The 14,721-nt window shown below is 41.4% G+C and overlaps 2 protein-coding genes across 2 annotated transcripts in view; both read left to right on the forward strand.

The window, feature by feature from the left end:
- LOC5501742 (intermembrane lipid transfer protein VPS13B-like) overlaps positions 1-2,069 on the forward strand; it is a 61,190-nt gene extending 59,121 nt beyond the window's left edge. Inside the window, exons 38-39 of the mRNA XM_032370038.2 lie at positions 203-512; positions 1,258-2,069. Of these exons, the coding sequence (XP_032225929.2) occupies positions 203-512; positions 1,258-1,726 (779 nt within the window). The 3' untranslated portion in view covers positions 1,727-2,069. The remainder of the gene's footprint in view (positions 1-202; positions 513-1,257) is intronic.
- A 1,080-nt stretch (positions 2,070-3,149) lies between these two features.
- LOC116608956 lies at positions 3,150-14,061 on the forward strand. The gene is made up of 7 exons (XM_032370051.2): positions 3,150-3,336; positions 5,557-5,607; positions 5,935-6,020; positions 7,594-7,703; positions 9,903-10,003; positions 10,216-10,447; positions 11,745-14,061. The coding sequence occupies exons 1-7, from the start codon at positions 3,261-3,263 to the stop codon at positions 11,989-11,991; spliced, it is 903 nt and encodes a 300-aa protein (XP_032225942.1). The 5' UTR covers positions 3,150-3,260; the 3' UTR covers positions 11,992-14,061.
- The last annotated feature ends 660 nt before the right edge of the window (positions 14,062-14,721 follow it).

The following is a 14,721-nucleotide window of genomic DNA, read 5'->3' on the forward strand; positions in this document are numbered from 1 at the left end:
CAATCCCTTGCGATCCCCTTTTTTACGTTGTCGTGAAAATTTACGTTCACGTACGCTCCACAATCCTTTGCGCGCCCATCCAGTCTGCGATCCCTTTTTTACGACTGGGTACGGGTCTGAGTAAAAACAACACGGTAAAAACCTCTTGTGGCTATCATAGTTGTGTCATATCACAAGTTGTTGATTCAACTTCTTACCGCAGGTCTCACTCAAGGCCTAAGCGGATTTGGTCTCAGTCTTCTCGGTGCAATAGCAGGCGTGGTTGACCAGCCCATTCAGGGTATCCAAAGAGCCAGCGATATGAGGTCAGCGGCCAGTGGCGTGATAGCTGGCGTCGGAAAGGGACTTCTGGGAGTCGTCACCAAGCCCCTTGGGGGCGCTATGGAGCTGGTATCTCAGACGGGCCAGGGAATACTCCAGGGGTCTGGGCTGAGCTGGCTGCCTACTCGTAGGCACCGTGTTGGAGAGAGCCTGGTAACGAACGTTAGGAACAGCCATTTGAAATTTGTGTGGTGAGTTACTCTCGGGTCACGTGATGAACCTGCCTCCTCCACAAACATCCCTGAACAAAAATGCAGAAAGTAAGAAATAATGTTTTTGGCTCCAAGTGTTAGTAAAACAACGGAAGAAATTATCTTCCTTTTTCCTCCATTTTCTATTCAAACAGACCCAAACTGCCTTTAATTCATTTTAGTCGACCTTTGCATTGTTGAGGTAGAATTACCTATTAACCATCCAAAAACATAGCTTAATCTTTGGCTTACAATTTATTTTGATAAAAACGCAATAGGAATTGTAGATGAGCCGACGCAAACGGATTTTATTTTGCTGGCTGCAAATATTACACAATGGCGGCTGCCAGGGCCACATCATTTCTAGAAAGAGCAATCCTCACATCGAATTTCACATGCCGCATGCTGTATCTATTATCTTTCTCCGCACATTCTTTGTTTTGCCCCAATACCTCACCAGAAGAAGCCAGCATTATTGTATGTATGCGGGTTACACAAAGTTATACCAAGAAGTAAGAAGTAAGGTGACTTCTCCATACTGAGTGGCAAGTTCAAAGCAAATTAAACACAGAAAAATAATGTGCCCTTCTGGCTGATTTATAATCGCTGGAGTTGCTTTTTGTTGTTGTTACTTTGCCGCTAAAAGCCGGGGAGCGCGCGAGTTTGTTATCCAAAAAGTCACGTGGTTTCTTGTGCAAGGACTTTTCATGTATTGACTTTGTTATTTGGCCTGTCCGTTTCCCAGGAAAGTACTACATTTCCAGTCAGAGCCTAGCCTGCTTCTTTGCCTAGACGCCACCATTGTGACGTCACCATCCGGGCATGGCTACAGTGGGTCGATACTGCTGACCCCAAACACCGTCTACATCGTCAGTACCGAGTCAGACACGATCGAACAGTCGCTGAACATCCGGGACACTGAGATACGCGCCGATGAGCGCGACAACAAGACCGTTGTCATAACAACTCAGCAAGCGGGTTTTAGCGACGATGATGTCAGCGAAGTCCCGGATGCAGGGGACCCCGAGCGGCTGAAGCAGTTTCTACGCGACGCGCAGAACTTCGCGCGTGCTACGGCGGGGATTGCCGCTGACAGCCCGGATGCGATGTATTGCAGTCGCTTTGTTGCAGTTGTAGATCCACTCCTGCGTCAGATAGTTATATCTCAGTTTAAAGTTGCCAAAGCTAGGTGCATTGCCGAAACGCAATTATAATTCTATCCGCACAGAGTATGTGAAACTTAAGGCTAAGTTCAAAAATCGTATTATCCATGAGGCGTGTACAATGCAAATTAATGAAAATGAACAAGGTGCATTGTTTTATCTTCATTTGCATGCATTTGCATTGCATACGGCTCAAAAATACTACGTTTGTACATGGCCTTAGACGTGAAATCTACATCAATGTACAGCCTAAACAACACAATGTGGAAATGTCAGTCTATATATTTTTTTTTTTCCTATTTGTTTACTATTCTGTGCCATATTGAGCACAGAAATGATTAAATGTGACTTGGATCAAAGAATGCGCCGGTGAATTATAGAAAATAACCTCGAAGGTGCTTTGTAGATCGTGGGTGTGCTATCGCGGTTTAACCTTTAATCCGATTGTCTCATATCGACAGTATCGCTTACCGCATTGTGTTATATTTCATTCATCGTACGCGATATTACTCTGGTGCTCGCTTAGACCAACCGCTATCAGCCAGACGTCTAGATGGCCACAATACGCCCCCTTGCCGGTCACGTTTCACGCAACTTGCGGGCTACATGTCACGCACCTTGCGGGTTACTCGTCACGCACCTTGTGGGCTACATGTCACGCACCTTGCGGGTTACTCGTCACGCACCTTGCGGGCTACATGTCACGCACCTTGCGGGCTACATGTCACGTACCTTGCGGGCTACATGTCACGCACCTTGTGGGCTATTATATGTCACGCACCTTGCGGGCTACAGGTCACGCACCTTGTGGGCTATTATATGTCACGCACCTTGCGGGCTACATGTCACGCACCTTGTGGGCTACATGTCACACACACCTTGCGGGGTTTTTTTATGTCACGCACCTTTTTGGCTACATGTCACGCAAGTAGGTTAGTAGATATGCATCTTGTGCATTGTGGGTTACTTGTCACATACTTGTGAGTTATTTGTCACACACTTTGTGGTCTACATGCCACGCCCCTTGTGTTACTTGTCATTTCACACCCCGTGAGTGGTTATATGGCACACACCTTTAAGGCTACATGTCACGCATCATGTGGGTTAGATGTCACGCGAATTTAAGTAACGTGGGTCTTGTTAAATACGATTCTCTGAATGACATGATTACTATAAAAATTTTAATATACAGAGGGCGATAAAACAATGGGAATGTTACTGAGATATAAATACTGATGCCGTTCATATAAAACTGAATATAAATGATTAATATGTTTTTCTGTTTTGTTCCGAGGAGCAGTATACTGTATACTCATTTTCCAAACCCTATAACATTTTTGGACTCCCTCTTTCCCCCCCCCCCCCCCCCCCCCCCCGTACTGCAAAACTGTGTAGCCCAAAGCAAACCCGATATCTGATAGCACAATAGACATGTCACTAAAACGTCTTAAAATTCATTGACCTTTCGCTGTCACCGTCAGATAATAAACTTTCGATGTTTAACCAGAGTGACTTAGCTATGCTTACGCTCACACTTACTGTAAATAGTATTCCCCGTGAAATGGTGAGCTAATCGGATAAGGAAATGGATACCAGCCTACAGTCATATGTCGCGAGGGTCTTTTTTCTGGTTTTCCTAGTAGCTGGAAGTATAGAGTCAGGTTAGTATCGCGTTCTTTTATATTGCGCGACATGTTAAGCTGCGGGTATACATCGTGCTTAAAGCATCGAAATGACGAAACTGTCGTAGGTATTGACGAAGGGGTTCAATTTCGACATATTGGCGTTTTGCTCCCGTTTTGATGTTTGTTTTATGTACAACGTTATTCAGTTCACAAATGGTACTAAGTTCTTCGAGGGGTATAGTCCCTACCTTTCGATACTGTTTAAGTTCACTGTACCTTAACTGTTACACAATACACCAAAAAATTCGACTCTGCCAAATTTTCGTCTTTAATAAGACTTCTTCAGGGCTCTTTTTAAGAAGAAAATTTGGCAGAGTCGAATTCCATTTTTTGGTGTATTGTATTCATTGTTCTGGTACGAGATCACGACAATTTGGGCTTTTTGATTCTAGTTTTATTGTTACACAAATATATATATAACTAGGAGCTTTTGAAAGACTTAAATTCCTTGCCATTAACGTTTCATTAACAAAGTAATGAAAGGTCCCATTGCGGAAATGTCTCAATTATGCATTCCAAGTAAATTGGTAGACAATCCTTTTTCGTTGCTTAGCATTGTTCATGTCATGTAAGCACGATAATTTGGTTTTAACGACTATATATCATAATAATTGATATACATCTCGAAATGAGCAATTTATTATGGTAACTCTATGTTATACTACTAACAAACATTTTATGACCTGGCATCCCTGGTACCAGACCCCTCACGGAGATCGCCTGATATATGATACGTCACTGATAATGTAGTGCATATTCAATCAATGGCTGTCGTTTTCTAAATGGTCTAAAAGAGCCTGGTGCGAGCGCGGGAGACCTCTGATATTCTTAAACATTAGGGACTAGGCTCTTTCAAGATGGCTGCAAACACGAATTTCTGCAAGTTTACATGGAAATTCTCGACTTAAAAAGCTCTAGGGCGATAAAAAAGCGAAAAAAAATATTAAAGCGGACTCCCAAATATGGTATGTAATGCCTAATAAGGAAATGACCGAGCGAGCTAGAAAAACGACACGAACGCGGAATTGCCTTAGGCAAGCTGTCACTCGTCATTTGACATCACTGAGTGCAGAGCTCCATAGAGAGAAGCCAGAAAGCTATAATAGAGCTCAAAATTGGCCGAAACACACCATTGAAGTAAATACAGTCTATTTATTAGTCATTTCTTAGAACAAAACGAAAAATAACGGAGGATTAGAGAGGCAGTTTCAGAGGTCCTCACTCAAAGAAGTCTAGCTTTGTATGGCGACGACTTGCTGAGAGCTTGTGAAAAAGGGGATGGAGCTATCGCTTTTATAGCGCGCGTTCGTGTTTAAAATAAGATTGACTGATATGCGCTGTTCGCGTCATCGTCGCTGCTGTCATGCACATAATATCGTTAATACTCGTAGCTTTGTCGGAAATACACGTAGCTGTACGGTAATACTCGTGGCTTAGTCGGTAATACACATAGCTGTATCGGTAATACTCGTGGCTTTGTCGGTAATACACGTAGCTGTATCGGTTATCGGTAATACTCGTGGCTTTGTCGGTAATACACGTAGCTGTATTACTCGTAGCTTTGTCGGTAACCCTCGTAGACTTATCGGAGGATACTCGTAACATTCGTACTTTTGTTCTTTCGCAATCGTGTTGCTTTATCTGTAACACCCTTTGCATAATCGGGGCTGTTTCTTGCTTTTTTATTTATCGGTACTGGCAGGGGCTCATAAGTAGGGGCAATCATCTGTATTATATAAGTGTCAAGGCGTTTCCGAGGATCAGGCTATTTTTAGACGCGCGCGCACGAACGGGCCAATCAGTTACGTTGACGTTGGTCGCGCGCGCGAGTGACGTGAGGCTGCACGCGCAAATTGAGGTTAGGAAGATTTTTTTTTTATCCACCATCCATCGGTTTTGTTTGTTTACCAAAAAAATTGCAAGCTAGAATTCGTAGGTAGGGTTGTATTCATATAAAAGAAGAGAGCAACAAAAGTCAATGTACCAAAGAGAGGACAAAACGTCAACACAAAGGTCGAATCTGATTGGCTCATCCGCGCGTCTAGAAACAGCCTGATCCTAGGAAACGCCTTGACACCTATATAGTACCAGAATATGGGTATGCCCCTACTTAAAAGCCCCTGGTACTGATCTTTTACTTTTTCCATTATTTCGGTTATTTTGTTTATAGCACATGACGTTTTTAAATTGTTTCAGCAACTGTTCCATCATCCCCTGCGCCTGCGATACAAGACAGAAACACTACAGGTTCGACATCTTTATTCTTGTATGTGAACGTTTGATTAATTTTGATTTTTGATTTTAATTTAAGTATGTAGCTAGAGTGGTTTTCATTAACCCGTGAAACAAAGTGTTATAGTCAAAGTTAAATAGTCAGGAAAACACAAAAGAGAACAATGGAATTACATAGCAACAAAGTATAAAACGCTAAAGTGTAGTTCACGGGTTGATGAAAATCTTTTTATTTCAAGTTAAACAACTGAATCTGCTCACATTGCAATAAAATGTTTGTATGGTATTAATAATGAATATTAAAAATGAAACATTTAATTTATATTTTACTATTCTATATAGTGACTTCAAACCCATCCACAGAAGACCCAATCACTGCTCAGTATGAGGCGGTTGTCATAGAGATCAAAGGGATGACCAAAACACAGGTGGGCTTTGTTTTTTTTCGATGTTTTATAAACGTAAAATTGCCCATGCATTCTTTTTCCTCCCCCTCCCCCTGCGGAGCGCATTATCCAAGATGGCGACCGTGATATGCGTGTTTTCGGGATTTTCGTGGCGGAAAAACTATCCAAGCCTACATGTAGGCTAACGCATTCTTTCATAGAACTATTAACAGTAGCCTTGTGCTGCCTGTGATATATCCATCACTTTGTGCTCTCGATCTACCGTCTAATGTTTGCCATATGTGAAGAGGCTGATGCAGACAAAGATATAACTATAATCTACTGAGAAGCTACAAATTTTAAACAAAGTAGTTTTCTCTAAAGTGGAGCAAAATACCCTAGGGCTAGGGTATCACAAAAGCATCCAACGTGTGCATTTTTTTATAATTTATATAACACTTTTCTGGTCAATTTTTAAGGCTGAGTGATAGCACTTAAAGTTCTTAAAACCTTTCACGTATATTAATCTAGCCAAAACAAAGCACAGATAAACTTTCAAATTCTGAAAAGGGAATTGAATTTGATTGAAATTTGAATTTTCTACAGATCTTTGAAAAATTTCCTGGCCGCGCGAAAGGAGATTGAATCGAGTGAATAATTCCAAGTTTTGGCGGGAAAATCTGAAACAACGTATTTTCCTTAAATCCGTTAAAATTCAGAGACGGCAATACCACAAAATATTGGCGAAGTGTTTTCTATTGCAATGCTACCCACAATGAAGCGAAGAATAGTTTAAAGTCGAGAATTGTATGGGAAAAAATATCATTTTGTTGTAGGTTTCAAAAACAGCGCGCGTTTGTGAGAATGTCGTCATTCTTGATTGCGAATGCAGCGCGCGCACACAGTGCAAAAACAATTCAAAGACTAAAAAATATCTGCTAAATTTTGCAGATTTGTTTGCTGAAGTTAAATAATCATTTGACTACCAGGTTGAGATATAAAGATGACGGTAAAAGTTGTAACCACACAACGTTCTTCAGAAATAACTAAGAAGAAATGAAGACGGTAACCGGTTTAGCGCGCGCATATGCTTTCTCATGTAATTTGGTTGACATCTCGATCTAGGTCACAAATGACTGGACCCGGGCCTTTCAGTTCACGGCCTTTTTTCCGAAGGTTGACCAAAATACCTCAATATTGCAGATTTGAGTTATTCGCGCGAGCGTGTGTTTTATAGGGTCCATACGAACAACATACAATTTGGAAGATGAAAATATAAAGAATTGACAAAGTCTATCAACTCTGAAAGGTTATACTTTAAAGGTTGGACTTTAAAACAAAAGCATTATTAGTAATCTTTACTTTATTGCGGTCCTCTTTAAGTCACTGCCCTCGAGCACATATTTTTTCTGATGACTTTTAAAAGTAAGGTTTTCTAGTCTTCAAGTTCCTGTTGTTATTAGATAGGATGATCTATTGACGTGATAACCCCTAATTGTAGGGGTTACAGTGCCAAACCAAACTGGCAGAATTCCCCAGGGTAATGTTGATCTATCTTAGAGCATTGGTCTCAGTTGATTGTACTGCTCTATACATGTGTTCTGATCTATTGAAGTTCGAGAACAAATGGTCAGAGTTCCCCCGAGAGGTTTTGGACTCCGTGTCTTCGTACTGCAAGCTTTGGTGCAATGCCGACAAATGTAAATCCACCTCTAGGAAAAAAAGGTACACGTTAGGGTAACCACTCTCCGAGCTCTTAAGCCCCCCCCCCCCCCTCCCAGAGAAAATTGCCTGAAATTCTGAAAACCAGCTAAAAGGCCAAAACTTGGCGACTTTTGCAAAAATCTATCTGCGGACGTTTTGATGCCATTTTAACACGTCGAGGAGACGCTCCATGTTATCATTGCAACCGTTTTTTCACACATAAGTTTCCCAAAAACTAAAAAGTTTCATATTTTGGTCCTGTTTATCAGATTTAAATACCTGTTTTGACTCTATAAGTTTGTTTAGGTGACAAGTTTCACAACAGCGCTAGCATTTTTTTTTCCTCGGATATTTTGGGGGAGGAGTGGGTAAATTTTGCTCTCTCAAAGCTGTTGTTAAAAATTAAGATAAAATTTACTAGATGAAACTACTAAACTAGATGAAACTACTAAATTTACTAGATGAAACTAATAATAAAGCTAATATTATGCATTTATCATTAATATGAGCAGTAAGACATGCATGCAAATCCTTTTTTTTGTAATAATTCCAGATTGTTTTTTAGTTTTTACAAAAGTTATAAGAATCCAAGATGGCGGATCCAATATGGCGGACCAAGATAGCACACTTTGGGACACTTTGGTATTACCCGCGCCCCATGTCGATTCCGAATCCGGCTATTTTAAGTAACCACCACCCCACCACTGCGCGTGAGCATTTTTACCCACCCTACCCCCACGCTCTGGCATTTACATCTTGTTGTTTGTCGCTATTTTCTGAAATGAAACCGAAAAAAAACACCCTATTTGCACAAATACCATCGAAAATTTCAGTAGCATCAAGGATACGGGCAGTTGCGGTTTATTAAGGGGATGTAGTACTTCGAGGATTGCAAGATTTCCAAAACGAGACTTCATTCAAAATCAAGAGCGGAAAACCTCGTGCTTCAATCACCGTTTTTGCTCTAACTTGCTGCTTCTCCGTGGTTTCTCAACATTCATAATCTTCCTAATGGTCAAACGAAATCTGTAAGTTAGAAATTAGATATAATATTGATTTTTGTGAATATTTCGGTGAATTGAGAAGGAATCCAAGAAAAATACATTTCATAAAAGTTATTTTTGTAGCGAGGGAATGCATTTTTGTGATGATCAAAGCCAGCAAGCTGAAGTATCTGAGCTTTTGTAAAAGTGAGGAAATAAAGAGGGAGATATTTTTGTATTTCTATGATGTTGTTATTATTATATGTTATATTATTATGTTGTTATTATACAAGCTGGTGTCGGGATTTGAATCAAACGCAGTATCACAGCCATTTTATCTTCCGTCGGTTTTTTCTTTCTAATTTGACAGACAAACAAAACAGTCAAACTATTCAGGAATTTAGCTTTCTGTGAGTATATTTGCCAATCTTGGTATAAGTTAGACCTGTTTTTTTCTTCCGAGTTATTTTACATGATCTCTTTTCATTCCTATCGAGTTGGCAAAAAAACAACCCGCAACCCGCGGGGGAGTAGGACAAAATAAAAGGAGCAAATCCTCACGCGCAGTGGTGGGGTGGTGGTTACTAAAAATAGCCGGATTCGTAATCGACATGGCGCGCGGGTAATACCAAAGCGTCCCTCTCTTATCTTATGCTCTCTTGGGCTGACACAAGATGGCGGAAATTCTTACAAAAAAATATATATAAACGTTTTTTGGCCTTTTGTATTGTAAAGCCGTAAAAAGATTGATTCTGACATTTCTGAATGATGCAAGATTATTTCAACCTGATATCTGATAATCTAGGCAATATTTGAAAGAATAGCTAAAATCGTATTTATGACGTCATTGTGACGTCATATTTAAATCGACGACACCAAAAAATAGGGCATGACGATTCTTTGCATGCTGCTGATCATTGTCTGTGAGTTTGTTGGTAGCCCCCCCACCCCCCTTCCCAAACACAGACAGCCCGAAAATGGGTCAAGGAAAAGACTAGAGACGGGGGAAGAGGTTAAAGGTTAAATGGGTTAGCTGTGGCTTGCCATGGGAAATCCGCCCACTCACACCAAGTCAAAAAACGAGAAAATGTCGTATTTTGCCAATTGGGTCCTTTGCATGCGTAAATTTGTTCAGAAGCAATATGAACATTTAAAGGAAACCCAGCCTATAATTTTTCAGCACCGAAAACTCCCCCCTTTATTTTATCCACCCAAATATGTCGTTCATTGATTACAGGAGCGCGGAGCCTGCGTTTGATGGCGTCTTCCTAGTGCCTGGTTACCCAGTCGAGTATTCTAACACTCTATTAGTCGCAATCTACGTGACGTCTTCTCAAGGTAACGCCTTTTTTTCGCGTTTTGTGCCTCTGACAATTACCGTTCTTACAGAACAATGTAAATTGAAGAAGACGAGTAAAAGCTAAATAAAGCTACCTTATGGGTGTCTACACCAAATTTCACTCGTTTTCAATACGTAATATAGTAAGTAAATTTAGTATGTAAATATTTTATTGCTGAAACGGTACCAATCCGTTCTTTTTTTATCCTAGGATACACCCTTCCAAAAGACGCGTTGCGTGACATTATCTTGAGTTTTCGTGACACCCTCAGTGACACCCTGGGGAAACAGATAGACGGCGTGGCGAGACTGTACATCCCTACCCGCACCCCACCCCCCAAGGGGTCGTGGTGGTCAAGAAAGATGCTAATTCTGACATATTTCATCGGGGCGTTTCTGGGCTTGGTCCTGCTGAGTTGTATACTTTGTGTGCTCTTGTATCGGTAAGCTTCTTCTTTTAATAATTGAAGAAAAACATACGGTAAAGATCGGCACACGAGTCGCAACTTTGTAGTAGTGGCCACGGTAGCGCGCGTCACACTATAACACTTCGTATTGGTGGCCACGGTAGCGCGCGTCGCACTATAACACTTTGTATTGGCGGCCACGGTAGCGCGCGTCGCACTATAACACTTTGTATTGGTGGCCACGGTAGCGCGCGTCGCACTATAACACTTTGTATTGGTGGCCACGGTAGTGCGCGTCGCACTATAACACTTTGTATTGGCGGCCGCACTATAACACTTTGTACTGGTGGCCACGGTAGCGCGCGTCACTCTATAACACTTTGTATTGGCGGCCACGGTAGCGCGCGTCACACTTTAACACTTTGTACTGGTGGCCACGGTAGCGCGCGTCACTCTATAACACTTTGTATTGGCGGCCACGGTAGCGCGCGTCACACTATAACACTTCGTATTGGTGGCCACGGTAGCGCGCGTCGCACTATAACACTTTGTATTGGCGGCCACGGTAGCGCGCGTCGCACTATAACACTTTGTATTGGTGGCCACGGTAGCGCGCGTCGCACTATAACACTTTGTATTGGTGGCCACGGTAGTGCGCGTCGCACTATAACACTTTGTATTGGCGGCCACGCTAGTGCGCGTCACTCTATAACACTGTATTGGCGGCCGCACTATAACACTTTGTATTGGTGGCCACGGTAGCGCGCGTCGCACTAAAACACTTTGTATTGGTGGCCACGGTAGCGCGCGTCGCACTAAAACACTTTGTATTGGTGGCCACGGTAGCGCGCGTCGCACTATAACACTTTGTATTGGTGGCCACGGTAGCGCGCGTCACACTATAACACTTTGTATTGGCGGACACGGTAGCGCACGTTTCACTATAACACTTTGTATTTGTGGCCACGGTAGCGCGCGTCGCCTTATAACACTTTTTATTGGTGTCCACGGTAGCGCGCGTCGCACTTTAACACTTTGGTTTGGTTGCCACGGTAGCGTGCGTCGCACTTGAAAACTTTGTATTGGTGGCCACGATAGCGCGCGTCGTATTTTAACACTTTTTGGTAGTGGCAAAGGTAACTTGAGAAACATACTAAAATGTCAAAAAAGGAAAATTATTTGATTTTCTTAGAGTATTGATCTTGGGTGATCCACAAGCCAGAATTCACTTCAAATAAATCGGGTTTTGGATCTCCTTTTCCGAGACATCGCTATTGCAAAAATTTATAACACAGGGTGACCGATTATGCTGACCTCGCATGGTGTTTTTTAGGTGTGGTAAGCGTGCTGACCGCGCGAATACGGTGATACCGCTGACCAACAGTACCGCGCTACATATACTCGAGCCCGTTGCCACAGCAAGCTTGCCGGTAGTTCAAGCTAATGGTATTCCCAATGGGGTTAAAAAAGCACCTTCTAAGAAGAAAAGAATCCCTAAAAAGACGCCGTCGTCGCGTGTGGCAACCGTCGCACCATTGCAGCAAACGGGAAAAGCTTCAAGCAATCAGGCGCGTAGTTGAGAGAGAGAGAAAGAGAGAGAGAGAGAGAGAGAGAGAGAGAGAGAGAGAGAGAGAGAGAGAGAGAGAGAGAGAGAGAGAGAGAGAGAGAGAGAGAGAGAGAGAGAGAGAGGGCGTCCGAAAGGGGGGGGGGAGCAACCCCTAACGAATGCCAAAAATGGAGCATTTCTTACTGATTCCCCAGTCGCAATTGACACTAAGTAGGGGGCATGAGGACAAGTTGGGGAGTCGAGAAAAATTAAGAGGGTTACTTTGCCGGCTTCACAGAACAAAACGAAGATGTCACTCATTCACTAGCTAAACGATACCACAACCCTTTGTAAATAAGTCTCGTGCCCAACAATAGCATCGGTAATAGCAGAAAACCCGAATATCTTGTTTAGAAAACTGCCCGAGAGTAGCCTGGAAAAGAGGGTATCTTTTGAAGTGTCATAGAAAATAGTGTTTGATATTTATATGTGAATAGATTATTTAGTTTTTATTGTCGATAAAAGATTTATTATTTGTTGTTGCCCACACACAAAAAAAATTTTGGAAATAGTAATTTGTGTTTTATCAAGGTTTTATCAAACGTCACAGAATATAACTCGGAGTTATTGCCTATTGCATCACGGGAAATCTTATTTTTCAAAATGCACCAATTTCTTCTAAACAACGATATTTCGATAAAAAGATTATTCTGTCACTTACCGTCTGTATCGTTATGTCGCGGTTCCATTGTACACGAGTTTCTAAGCAAACTTTTGATGAGATAATGAAGCACTATCACAAAACAACAGCTCAAAAACAGCGCGTTTTATTCTTTACCGATGTTGTGTCTTGAACAATAATAGAGACCTGCACACGTGCATTAAGATACCACTTCCATGGTGACTGAACGGGATCCCCAAGTGACCCGCGGCGCCCGCATAGACCTCGATATCTTTTACATTACGTCACAGCGAGCTGTGTGTGGCGTAACCGTATAAGACTAAGGTCTTAAGGGCTGGGAACCTGGGTATTGCCTCCCTATTAATGCGCTGGTGCCTCGGTGCCTGTGTGTTACACAGTCCGCTAGATAGCGGTGCTGGGGCCGAAATCTCCAGCAAATCTCCGAAATCTCCAGTAAAGCTCTCCAGTAAGCTGTTGATTCAGCGCATGTCTGGATGTATGGTCTATATTTTTTTTGCGTTTTTAGTTTACATAAACAAAGAGCAAAGAGGCAAAGAGCATATTGTTTCATGTATTTTTTTTCTTCTATCCCACTTTAGTGCTGGCAGTTTTTTTTTTTTTACCGTGGTGATCCTCGTTACTAAATCTTCTTGGTTATCAGTTACTAATGGCAAAGGGGTGCGGGAATTGTGAATAACAAAAAAAAAAAAAAAAAACGAAATTGCCTATTTGATGCATATAATTGGGGAGTACGGCTGGAAATACGTCAACATATTTTCTTTTAACAGCGATATTAACTGATAGATGTGGCATATTTAAACTTAATATCTTTTTCAGTGAAACATTGCATTTTTTTTATATTTGGTTAAAAGTTGCTTTGAAAAATAAATAAATACATATATAACTTACGGTTTGCTCATCGCAGACTTACTTGGTTATAAACACAGGCTTGCAGGTGGCAAAGCAGAATATGTACAGCTTAGTTCATAACATATTGAATGTTTTCTTTGTATGGTACAATGTCTAGGCATTGTGTATTTAACGTCATTAAAAAGTGTGTTATAACATCTAACTGCGGTTTTAAATCATCTCTCCACATCCCTTGAAGCGTTTTCATTGGTTAGCATAATAATTTCCAATTACGCTCTTTTACCGCAAGTCAAGAAGAAGAACCACTAAAAGGAGTTGTGTTAGTTTGAATGACGGAACAGAAATGTGGACTTTAGAAGCACACTAGCATACACACATTGGCACCAGTCGGGCCAAGACGGGACGCTAGCACAGTCTATTACCCGTGCAGTTCGGCAACCATGGACAGCTGTTTCGTCCTTATTAGGACTCGTCAGCATGGCATAGAAATGCCTTATTCTGTTCCAGTTTTTAGGAGCTCGAGAAATTAAAAGAAAAAGAAAGGGCTGCAAATTGCTTTCTATTTAGAATTATTTCGAATTTTATGAATATATATGTTTAAATAAGGGTAAAATTATTTTACACAAAAAATACAGACTATCATTTTCATTTTCAGTGGAAATTTCATATGACTATCCAAGGGTGGGGGGGGGGGGGGGGGGAATTTGTTAGGTCAAGAGTTAATGAGAGGTCGAGTTATGAGGAGTCTACTGTCCTAATTGCAAGCAAAGCTAGGAGACACAAAAATGCCTATTTTTAAAAATATTGAGCGAACGTCAAATATTGTTCTGGAACATTTTAAAAATCTGCAGGACTTTTGTCTTTAAAAACGTGTCAGTAATATGTATTTTTTTTATTGAAATATCTTTATTGGAAGCTGTTTAAATCGATGTTGAATTACCTCAAATGCACTTTTTTCACTGCATTCCTTTATAGTTTTTCAAAATCTAAGAATGCTTTTTCGCGGCGGTGTAAAGAGTATCGATTTAGTTATAACATATTCACAGCTACATCCTAAAATAATGTTAAATCATGATAAAAACGACCTTGGAACACGATTTTTGGCCGTGGACTTCCTAAAGTATTAACGAATTCCACGGTATAAAAGGCGAGCTTATACCCAAGGGCCGTTTCGTGACGCACGGTACAATACGCGAGTACAAACATCCTGCA

Source organism: Nematostella vectensis, chromosome 8 (assembly GCF_932526225.1).
Source record: "Nematostella vectensis chromosome 8, jaNemVect1.1, whole genome shotgun sequence".
Classification (NCBI taxonomy): domain Eukaryota; kingdom Metazoa; phylum Cnidaria; class Anthozoa; order Actiniaria; family Edwardsiidae; genus Nematostella; species Nematostella vectensis.

Coding starts and splice junctions, on each gene's coding strand:
- LOC116608956 (XM_032370051.2), top strand. CDS start 3,261: ATGGATACCAGCCTACAGTCATATGTCGCGAGGGTCTTTTTTCTGGTT. Junction 3,337..5,556: donor AGCTGGAAGTATAGAGTCAG/GTTAGTATCGCG, acceptor AAATTGTTTCAG/CAACTGTTCCATCATCCCCT. Junction 6,021..7,593: donor AAGGGATGACCAAAACACAG/GTGGGCTTTGTT, acceptor GATCTATTGAAG/TTCGAGAACAAATGGTCAGA.